Genomic DNA, 11,887 nt, shown 5'->3' on the forward strand with positions numbered 1-11,887 from the left:
TGTTGATGCTACTCTCTCACAAGGTCCCAGCTTCTCCTTCCCCCGGTGTCCTCAAGTCCTTTCTCTACGTCTGCATCTCTAGTCCTACCCTGCTACTAGGTTCCATCTTTCTAGATTCCGTAAATATGTGTTAGCATACGGTATTTGTTTTTCTCTTTCTGGCTTACTTCACTCTGTATGACAGACTCTAGGTCCATCCACCTCACTACGAATAGCTCGATTTCATCCCTTTTTTATGGCTGAGTAATATTCCATTGTATATATGTGCCACATCTTTATCCATTCATCTGTTGATGGACATTTAGGTTGCTTCCATGTCCTGGCTATTGTAAATAACGCTGCAATGAACACTGTGTAAAGATACAATGTACACGTATCTTTTTGAATTATGGTTTTCTCCAGGTATGTGCCCACTAGTGGGATTGCTGGGTCATATGGCAGCTCTATTTTTAGTTTTTTAAGGAACCTCCATAATGTTTTCCATAGTGGCTATATCAATTTACATTCCCACCAACAGTGCAGGAGGGTTCCCTTTTCTCCACAGCCTCTCCAGCATTTATTGTTTCTAGATTTTTTGATGATGGCCATTCTGACTGGTGTGAGGTGATAGCTCGTGGTTTTGATTTGCATTTCTCTATATTGATTTTAAAACAAAATATTTTGCTCAAAACTATGAAATCAAGTCAGAGACTTTATCTGACATCATAAGAATCCTTTTCACAACAAGCAAATAAAATCAATTGACTGGACTACAGTTTTCATTTTCCATTTGGCATCAATAAAGGTAGAGAAAATGTAAAACAAAAGTTGTAAGCAAACACATGGCAGCCCAGGAAATGTGCTTTTCAGCTCTGTTTCTTGTACTTGGATAAAAAGCAATGACATAAAAAAAAAAAAAAAATCCACCCTTATAAGGAGCTGGGAATCTCTCTGGTTCGCCTATTACATATCCCTTTTTAATTCCACCACAAAACTCACTCCATTCTAAAAGTACAGAGCACTTTATCAGGATGATTTAAGAATCGCCCACTTTGGGTTCTATTTCGGCAGCAGATTGGTGATTATGTATTTGAATTTCAAAAAGCTTATCTAAGAATGTAACAAGCAGCTGAAACAAGAAGCAGTTGAAATGTAAAGAAAACCAAAATTAAACTGATAACAAGATCTAATTTTTATAGAGTATTTATTAGTGCCAAGCATGTGATAAAGGCTTTCCACAAATCCCCTCACAGAAGCCTCACAGAGGCAAGGAGGTAAGTACCATTATTATCCCCACTTTGCAGATGAAAAAATTGACTGTTACTCGTCAAATAAATCATTAGTGGCAGGGCTGAATGGCTAATACCAAAGTTTCAGCTCTTAAACACTATGTTCTATTTCTTCCCATCTTGAGATACCAACAGGTGAGCACATATATGCTATCAATAAACCAGCAAGTAACTTGGGTCCAACAAATAAAAATACCTTCAAATAACTAAAAATGTCTTCAAGTAACTGCCTCCAATCCCAGCTTCTGCCTTCAAACCACTAAAACAAAAACAGACTAAGTGAACAGACATACAGTTTACTCCATTTTTAAAAAATCTTACTTCTCAGCTGTGTAACTCGAAATAAAAATAAGTAGCATAAAAAAGGGTCTGGTCAATCCACAAAGGGTCTGGACTCTCAAACTGGACCAGACCTGAGGATGTGGGGTTCCTGACCTGGTCATCACAGCACAGGAGTAAGCAAACCAATCTAGACAGTTAGAGCTTAGATTTACCATCCCATAGCATATTCCAACACTCACTGTATTTCAGAAGAACATGCTTTGCTTAAAAATTTCTCCAAAACTATTCCTTATGGTATCATGAAACTAATCAGATTTTCTGGACAAAGTAAGAGGGCTTACTGGAGTAGCTGCAATTAGTGTGATCGAAATTTCAAGCACGTTACATTTCTGCATATTCACCATATTTTTTTCCCTTGATCTTAAAGCCACCATGTGAAGCTGCTGCCTGGGCATTGTGGGTTCTTGAAATGATCTTGGTGAAAAAACAACATAGTTACAGTTAATCAGTTTAATTAACTCCTCCTGTTAACAGAACAGAGTTGCTATTCTCTCATCCATCTAACTATGATTCCTTCAAAGGATGTAAAGTCTAAATAGGTAAGTGTTCCATCTCCTACTCTACTTTGTGAGAAATCTAAAAGTAAAAGACTGCAACTGACATGCAGAGGACCTGGGTTCCAGTCCCACATAACATTATAATTAATTGTGTAACTGACATTATGCCTCCTTGCACCCTATAAGTGGGCTGGACTGGAAATGTTTAAAGTCCTTCCCAGATATAAAGTTTCAATTCATAATTTAAATTGTTGTTTTCTATTGCAAGTTAAATGAAAGAACATTAGATGTAGACACAGGTTCCGTATGAGTGACAGTAGCACTTTTAATTTCCATATTGAAACCTATCACATGACATGAGGTCAATCAAATTGAATTGGCATTTCCTTATGCTCCATCTGCTACCAAAATGTACTATCTGTAATTCAGGCAGCAGAGTGGTTGAAGAACAACAGATTTCCTTGGCACTTCATGCACATATGGTACGTAGAGTATGAGATTATCCCTAGGAAAATACTTCAAATAATAGCTGTCAGTTCTTAGCAACTAACAACACGCATTATTAAAAACAAACACAACCTCCCACCCATGAGTTCCACTTCACAAAATGTGTCTTTTGATTCTACTGACTTTCATATGTGAACCAATATTTTTTATATGGGCTCCATAATATTTCTGCTGTAGAATTTAAAAATTACTAGATCTCTAAAATCCACAGATAATCCCCAAACCTTCTGTTAGCCACTTGCTACAATCTTCTCCACCGCTAAGTTTTTTTGCCAGAGATGCTAAAAGTAGTATAGTCAACTGGTTTGCGTTTCATACACTTTTCCAGATAGTCTTGCTTTTTAAGGGCCCACACAAATAAGAGATTAATTTCTCTGGATTCTAAATCTTTGGGAAGTTGACCAACACGCATGAAATAGTCTTTCTCCTCCTAGTTAACATATTCCTTTTAAATTATTGCTTGGGGTCCTTCTGTCCCCAGTTTAAATCCATCTATTCCTTTAACTACTTGTATAATTCCCAATTCTTCCCCCTCTTACAATTTTGTGCTCTACTTTTCTGAATATGGTTTTACTATTTTTTCTGTATTATCTGTGGTCTTACATTTTAATTCCCTGAGAACTCAGATAATACACAGCGTCTGTGAATTCATTATAAAAAAAGTTAAAGCAAAGGTGACCCTCCTCAAAACAAGGCAGCCAAGAGAAAACGCAAAAAGCTGAAAATTTTACTAAGTGATTCATACGAACTGACATGACATCTTCAATTAGACTCAAAGACCCTCAGGATTGAGAGAATCTAAACTTATCTTACAGGCTTAAGAAAACCAAAACCCAGAAAGAAGCTAAGTGACTTGCCCCCACATGACACATCTAACTGGATACATTTATGGTCTCATGCATAAAATTACAATAAAATCACATTACACCTAGGATGGTTCTTTTCACACTGAGAACAGCCCCATGAAGTCTGTTTCCTAAACACATGCAGTCAGCCACAGTGGCAAAATCACACACCTGGAGTCATTCTTTTAAATTAAACCCTTACCTCAGTAATTCTGAGATAAATGCAACTGGTATTAGGGGAAACGGGAGAGAATAAGAAAGGACAATACTCCAGAATGTTAGATTCGAGTCAGAAGGTAAAAAATATGCATACACATATAATCAAAAATAACTCTAGAAATCACAAGTACACTTTAGTCTCCCAGAGAGTCCAATGTATGTGGCTTCATTCATCGGGAAGAGACCAACGTCTTCTCTTAATGAGTCCACCACAGCTCAGTTTTCCTCCAGCAAGAGAATAAGCCACCTTTCTTCTATTTACCATCAGATGAAATATCTGTTAGAACTGAAAGAGCTGGTTGTTCCAAAATCACATATCTTTAACCAGTGGCCTAGTATCTGCCAGGATGAAACACCCTTAAAAAGGGGCTCAGGAAAAGAAACTGTTAGAAAACCAGGATCCTACTACCTCTGAAACTATCCTTAATAAGGGACCTATTCTTACTGCACAGGACAGCAGGCCTCATGCACTATTTAACTCTCATTTGTCTTCCACGGTCTTCTTGCTTTTGCCTAGTAAATTCAGGTGAATTTGTGCCATTCAAAGTGTATATTGTCCAATTCCATTGTATTGATATCTCCCTGTTCCGATATTTGCATATAGATCTGGGTTAGACACAGGATGTGTAGTATTGCAGGGGAAGTAGATGAAGTCTGGACACAGGCTCTGATGAGAAAGGCAGGTCAGGTGTAGTAAAGCACCATAAAGCAGCCTGAGGACTCACAGGTAAGTGAGGAGGGTTGAAGGGAATAGACAGAAGATCACTTTCTATGGGACAGAATTTGTTCCCCAAATAATTTTCACCATGTTTGTAATTTTTCCTTTGATTGGATTTGATGGACGAATTTTAAACACTGCAACACATCCCATTTTACAGATTTTTCTTTTCTTTTCTTTGCCATTCTGCACAGCATTTGGGATCTTAGTTCCCTGACCAGGGATCAAACCTGCACCCCTTTCATTGGAAACTCTGTGTCTTAACCACTGGACTGCCAGGGAAGTTCCCACTGTATTAATTTTTTTTAAGAACTTTTATTGAGATACAATTAACAGATAATAAACAGCATATATTTAGAGTATACAATTTGGTATCCCAATCTCCCAATTCATTCCACGCCAACCCTCCCTGCTTTCCCCACTTGGTGTTCATATGTTTGTTCTCCACATCTGTGTCTCTATTTCTGCCTTGCAAACCGGTTGATGTGTACCATTTGTCTATAGTCCACATATATGTGTTAATATACGATATTTGTTTTTCTCTTTCTGACTCACTTCACTCTGTATGACCATCTCAAGGTCCATCCATGTCTCTACAAATGTCCCAGTTTCCTTGCTTTTTACAGCTGAGTAATATTCCATTGTATATATGTACCACATCTTTTTTTTAAAATTTCATTTATTTATTTATTATTTTTTGGGGGGTACAAGTTCAATCATCTGTTTTTATACACATATCCCTGTATTCCTGCCCTCCCTCAATTCCCCCCCACCCTCCCTCGAGTCCCCCCCACCCTCCCCACCCCAGTCCTCTAAGGCATCTTCCATCCTCGAGTTGGACTCCCTTTGTTATACAACAACTTCCCACTGGCTATCTATTTTACAGTTGGTAGTATATATATGTCTGTGCTACTCTCTTGCTTCGTCTCAGCTTCCCCTTCACCCCCCGCCCCCTCTCAAACCTCGAGTTCTCCACTCCATTCTCTGTATCTGCGTCCTTGTTCTTGTCACTGAGTTCATCAGTACCATTTTTAGATTCCGTATATGTGAGTTAGCATACAATATTTGTCTTTCTCTTTCTGACTTACTTCACTCTGTATGACAGACTCTAGGTCTATCCACCTCATTGCATATAGCTCCATCTCATCCCTTTTTATAGCTGAGTAATATTCCATTGTATATATATGCCACATCTTCTGTATCCATTCATTTGTTGATGGGCATTTAGGTTGCTTCCATGTCCTGACTATTGTAAATAGTGCTGCAATAAACAGTATGGTACATGTTTCTTTTGGGATTATGGTTTTCTTTGGGTATATGCCCAGGAGTGGGATTACTGGATCATATGGTAGTTCTATTTGTAGTTTTTCAAGGAACCTCCAAATTGTTTTCCATAGTGGCTGTACCAACTTACATTCCCACCAACAGTGCAGGAGGGTTCCCTTTTCTCCACATCCTCTCCAACATTTGTTGTTTCCAGATTTTGTGATAATGGCCATTCTGATCGGTGTGAGGTGATACCTCATTGTGGCTTTGACTTGCATTTCTCTGATGATTAGTGATGTTGAGCATCTTTTCATGTGTTTGTTGGCCATCTGTATGTCTTCTTTGGAGAAATGTCTATTTAGGTCTTCCGCCCATTTGTGGATTGAGTTATTTGCTTTTTTGGTATTAAGCTGCATGAGCTACTTGTATATTTTGGAGGTTTATCCTTTGTCCGTTGTTTCATAGGCAACTATTTTTTCCCATTCTGAGGGTTGCCTTCTAGTCTTATTTATGGTTTCTTTTGCTGTGCAAAAGCTTTTAAGTTTCATGAGGTCCCATTTGTTTATTCTTGATTTTATTTCCATGATTCTAGGAGGTGGGTCAAAAAGGATCTGGCTTTGATGGATGTCATAGAGTGTTCTGCCTATGTTTTCCTCTAGGAGTTTTATAGTGTCTGGCCTTACATGTAGGTCTTTAATCCATTTGGAGTTTATTTTTGTGTATGGTGTTAGGAAGTGTTCTCATTTCATTCTTTTCCATGTTGCTGTCCAATTTTCCCAGCACCACTTATTGAAGAGGCTGTCTTTTTTCCATTGTATACTCGTGCCCCCTTTGTCAAAGATAAGGTGCCCGTATGTGTTTGGGCTTACTTCTGAGTTCTCTATTCTATTCCATTGATCTTCCTTTCTATTTTTGTGCCAGTACCATACTGTCTTGATCACTATGGCCTTGTAGTATAGTTTGAAGTCAGGAAGCCTGATTCCACCAACTCCATTCTTCCTTCTCAAGATTGCTTTGGCTATTTGGGGTCTTTTGCATTTCCATACAAATCGTAAGATTTCTTGCTCTAGTTCTGTGAAGAATGCCATTGATAATTTGATCGGGATTGCATTGAATCTGTAAATTGCTTTGGGTAGTACAGTCATTTTCACGATGTTGATTCTTCCAATCCAGGAGCATGGTATGTCCCTCCATCTGTTTGTGTCGTCTTTGATTTCTTTCGTCAATGTCTTGAAGTTTTCTGCATACAGATCTTTTGCGTCCGTAGGCACGTTTATTCCTAGGTATTTTATTCTTTTTGTTGCAATAGTGAATGGGAGAGTTTCCTTAATTTCTCTTTCTGCTCTTCCGTTGTTAGTGTATAGGAATGCGAGAGATTTCTGTGCATTAATTTTGTATCCTGCTACTTTACTAAACTCATCAATTAGTGCTAGCAAGTACCACATCTTTTTTATCCATTCATCTGTTGATGGACATTTAGGTTACTTCCATGTCATGACTATTGTAAATAGTGCTGCAATGAACATTGGAGTGCATGTGTCATTTTGAATTATGGTGTTCTCTGGGTATATGCCCAGCAGTGGGACTGCTGGGTCACATGGTAATTCTATTTTTAGTTTTGCAAGGAACCTCCATACTGTTCTCCATAGTGGCTGTATCAGTTTACATTCCCATCAACAGTGCAAGAGTGTTCCCTTTTCTCCACACCCTCTCCAGCATTTACTGTTTGTAAATTCTCACTGTCTTAATTTTTAAGTCAATATAGAGGGCCTATACTCGCAAAGCATATAAGTAACCATACAACTATAGAATTCATACTCTGGAAGAGATTAATCATGAGAATATTTTTCAAATAAACACTTGATTATGGACAGTGACCTTAGAGCAGAAATAACGAAACCAATACTTGGCAGTACATTCTGTCAATGCTCCAGGTAGCAGAAAAACGAGACTGCCACAAAGAGCCTGTGGAAAAACCGCACAGAGAAATGGTGATTGTGAACAAGAGTTCTACCTTAGAATGAAAGACTTTTGGCTGTGTTGGACCCATTAAGAAAAGAAAGGTTATGCTCATTAGAAAGTTTACCTGTCTCCAATAATTACTTCTCTGCTAATAAAACTTCCATGTCAATGTAATCAGTTCCTACAAGTATAACTTGTCTTAATCGCCAGCAGATAAAAATCAGTTTGTCCTAAACAGTGTTCATCTTAACTCCATCATTGGAGTCAACCTAAAGGAAACATAAGTTCCTGGGCTTGCATATTGTGTTTGCTCCTGGCCATGATGAGTTGGTCCACATTCACACTGACTGACAGAGGGTTTCCCCACCAGGTCCTCTCACAGGACTCCAGGCATTTTCACAACTTGACCACACAAAAGAACCCCCAGGCTGCTCCTGCCTTTCCTAAGACAAGTACAGGAATGCCTTTCTCTGCAGTCCTTTCATAAGATTGCATCTGTATAAACACAGGTGTCTACAAAGCAATTTTTATCAACTTTGCATTGAATATTCCAAAGAATAGCAGTGATCTCAACACTCCATCCACTGTCTCAATAGACAGGAAAGGCTACCCATGAAAGACCATAAAGGAGGAGAAAAAAAAAGAAATATATGTTTGTTAAACACTTCAACAGCAACACAAAATACCTGTACTGGAGAGAAAATATTTTTTAAACCACAAGGCAGATTAAGTAAAAATGCATAATAAACCTTAATTAGATTCCTTCATTAGTTGACAATGTAAATAGATTACAACTACTACTCAGATATTCTAACCTTCATTTCACATCCAAGTGGCCTCCAGCAAATGATAAAGCAATATTCCCATGTGAGTGTGAAAGATGGCACTGAATTCTGGCCCAAAAAAAGGAGGAGTCAGACTGCACTAGTCCTTGCTTGGTTTAACTGCCAGGCTTTGAGGGAGCTATTTTATAAAAGGGGGACTCGCCCTAATACATTAGTGAATAGTGTGAATGTCAAAAATTGCCTGCACTCAATGAAGCTCTAGACCATTGCAGATCCAGAGTTTAGAAAAATGACCCCTTAAAAAAATTACGTTGTGACAAAGATATCATTTAAAAAAAATAATACGGATGATAGTGATGATAACTGGGCAGGAAGCACTGCTGCTGCCTGCCGCCTATGTACGTTGTCCAGCTGAATGTGGTTAAGTTAAAGCCAGCTCTCCCCTATTAGAGGTGCGCACTGGCAGCGGGGAAGAACCACAGGGTTTCCAGAGCCCTGTGGGCTTGACGGGACTAGGATTGGGACTGGGATTGCCTTGCACGAATCCCTGGGTGGCTCAACCAGGCGCTCTAACTGTCCCTCACCACCTTCCTGCAACACGGACCCCAAGTCAGAAATGCAACTCCGGGAGCACAATGACAAGAAAGCACACAAAAGGAGCAAGGCAGCCGCTCCCATCCTTACCTTTGACTTGACTTTCATACTCGGCTATGATCTCTTTGTCCTTTTTGAATCTGCTCGGAGTGGACATTATCCAGCTGTTCTGGGTTTGCTTTCAATGGGCAAGTTCTGTTAGGGGGTCACCGACCAGTCTCCTCAGAGAGGCAGAGAGTTGTACTCCCACACGCCAGGAACCCAGAGGCAGCACCGACAGGAGGGAAAGGGGGAGGCAGAGGAGGAAGAGGAGGAGGAGGAGGGAAAAAAAGAAGCGAGCCAAGGACTAGATTAACCCGGGAGCTGGCACCATACTCTCTGGATCGAGCTGCCGTCGGCGATGCGGAGGGGAGCCCAGGCCCCCGGAGAGGCCCGGCGCGCCGGCAAACTCCAGCGATCGAGTGGCGGGGGGCGTTTCCCTGCCCACCCCACCCCGAGCCCGGCCACTTCCTCTACGGCCGCTGGGCGGACGCGGGGATCGCGCCGGCGCTCCGCACCATTGTTAGCAACCCGCACGAGGCGCGCGGGGCAGGGCCAGCCGGGGAGGGCGGGCGCCGCGACCCTCCCTTCCTGCTCCAGCCGCCGGCCCCGGCGCTCAGGGGTCCCGCCCGGGCTGGGGATGCTGCTGCCGCCCCTCCGTCGGCACACACGGTTGCTATTGCCCCGGGCAGGCACAAGGAATCACGATCCCGGCACGAGTCCCGGGCGCCGGCCGCGAGGGCGGCCGCCGCGCCGTAAGAACGCGTCCTGGGCGCAGCCCCGGCAGAGTTTAGACGTCCACCGCCAGCGCCTCGCGGGGCCTCTGCCTCCTGGGCCGCCGTGCGCCGAGGCTGCTCTTTCTCCGCGTCCCCCTTTCCGCTGCTGCCCCCAGGAGGCCGCCGGCGCCACACACACTCGCACACGCCCCCGGAGGAGCCACGCCCCCGGAGGAGCCGCGCCCCCGGCGGCCGCAAAGTTGCCGGCGCGCTCCCGGCCCGCGGACTTCCGGCGCCTGGGGAGCGAGCTGCGGGCGGCGCAGCCCAGGCGGCCGCGCGGGGCTTGGCGAGGCGGGGCAGGGCTCGCGGGAGGAGTCGGCTCGGCAGCGCGTTCCCTTCTCCGCCCTCGCCCCCGCCCGGCGCGGTGAGGGAGCGCCGCGCTCGTCTGGGAAGATGGATGCCTCTTGTGGCCAACCGCAGCCCGGCCCTGCGCGCGGAGCCCGGCGGCCGTGCGCGACGCCCTCAGCGGCTCCCAGAGCTGCGCAGCCCCGGCAGCTGGAAAGCCCCTCCTGACCAGAGGGCGAGAGCTGTGGTGGGGCTCTTCTCAGAGTCCAGTGGGGAAATCCAGACTCTGGATGTATCCACGGAAGAAAGGGATGCCACTCCAAACCCCAGTAGGAACACCAGAGACTGAATTGGGAACGTCTTGGCTGTTAAGAATCAAAGAAGAGCGAAGCTCTTCCATCAGGCAAAGGAAAATACCCATCTTGAACACCACATTCTCCCAATCCTAGAAGTCGCTCGAGGGGGCCAGGATGGCGGGAAAGGCGTGGTGGGGAAACAGGTGACACTTAGGATGTCACCAGGTTTTGACGGACACATTTAGCGTTTGGGACCTTTCTTCTCCAATATTATGAGCCTGATTTATCTAAATGATTTGTGGAAAGGCGTGTCCAGTATCAAATCTTTACCCTGCTAGATCTAAAGAGCGCAGGGACTTTGATCATTCATTCATGTATCCAGTGATAAAATTTCTTACTGTGGGCCAAACACCAAGTAAGATCTAGGGCTTCAGAGAGTAGAACCCTGCCCTAAAGGATCTCACGATCTATTGTTGTATAAATAAGTGATTACAGACAGTACTGTAATGCTATAAGAGAGCTACTCCCGGCTTTGGGAGTCTTGAGAAAAGAAAAATGGACTGCATAAGAGGTTTGGGGAGAAAGGCTTCCCAGAGAAGTGGTATTTGAACTGGATTTAAAGGGTGAGTAGTGAGTAGACTGCCACCTTAGAGAGGGAAAGGGTTGCATTCCAGGGAGAAGAAGGAGAATCCTACTCTGGGAGAAGTGCAAATGTGTTAAAAAATACCTTTAAAATACCGGATCTCTGATGGGAGGTGAAAAACATTTTAAAATTTTAAATATATGTGTGTTTCAAGTGCTAGTGTATGCACACTGTTTTTAATTATATGGCCTTTTAAATTTTTATTTTTAAGCAAATCTTTTTATTTTATAACATGAGAATAGAATGTAAGGAAAAAAATGGAAAAAAAAAAGTTTTGTTTGTTTCCATTTTGCCACACAGGGGGTTAACTACAGAATCCATGACTGCCCTAATTTCATGTGGGGCTGTCTTATGTAAGAGTATAGGGTGAAGAGCCAGAATGTCCAAAGCAGAGGCTGAGACGGAAGGTCAGGGCCAACTGGGAGAGGCCTCCTGTGCTGAGCTCTTGGATGTAGTTCTGCAGACAGCAGGGAGACTTTTAAGTAGAGATGGGTCATGATGACATACATGTTTTATAAATATAACTGCTGGTAACGTCGAAGGATGAGTTGGCCATGAAGGGAAGAGAGACCAGAAGCTAGAAGCGTACTTTGGCGATAATTATAGTCAAATCTAAATGTGGTTCACGTCATCCATCCATGGTGCTACTGGGATTTATTTCATATTTGCACCCGGGAAATACAACCTGGCAGCAGAGAATGCAGCCACTGGAAATGAATTGTTGGCTGAGTCTAGACCTAAAGCACTGTGGTAGTTACAAGCCCCCAAATCAGGGTACCAAGAGGTGAATCCTAGCTCTGCTGCTTCCTAAGTGAGCTGCATCTCTCAGTCTCCTTATCTGTAAA

The 11,887-nt window shown here is 42.9% G+C and overlaps 1 protein-coding gene across 5 annotated transcripts in view; it reads right to left on the reverse strand.

Moving 5' to 3' along the window:
* Positions 1-9,931, reverse strand: part of SRGAP1 (SLIT-ROBO Rho GTPase activating protein 1) — a 264,983-nt gene extending 255,052 nt beyond the window's left edge. For all 5 annotated transcript variants that reach the window (XR_009054655.1, XR_009054656.1, XM_057741462.1 and 2 more), the window contains exon 1: positions 9,094-9,931. Coding sequence is in view for 3 of the 5 variants with exons in the window: in XM_057741462.1 (XP_057597445.1) it covers positions 9,094-9,160 (67 nt within the window). In the remaining 2 variants the exon portion in view is untranslated. The remainder of the gene's footprint in view (positions 1-9,093) is intronic.
* Between the last annotated feature and the right edge of the window lie 1,956 nt (positions 9,932-11,887).

Source organism: Hippopotamus amphibius, chromosome 7 (assembly GCF_030028045.1).
Source record: "Hippopotamus amphibius kiboko isolate mHipAmp2 chromosome 7, mHipAmp2.hap2, whole genome shotgun sequence".
NCBI lineage: Eukaryota > Metazoa > Chordata > Mammalia > Artiodactyla > Hippopotamidae > Hippopotamus > Hippopotamus amphibius.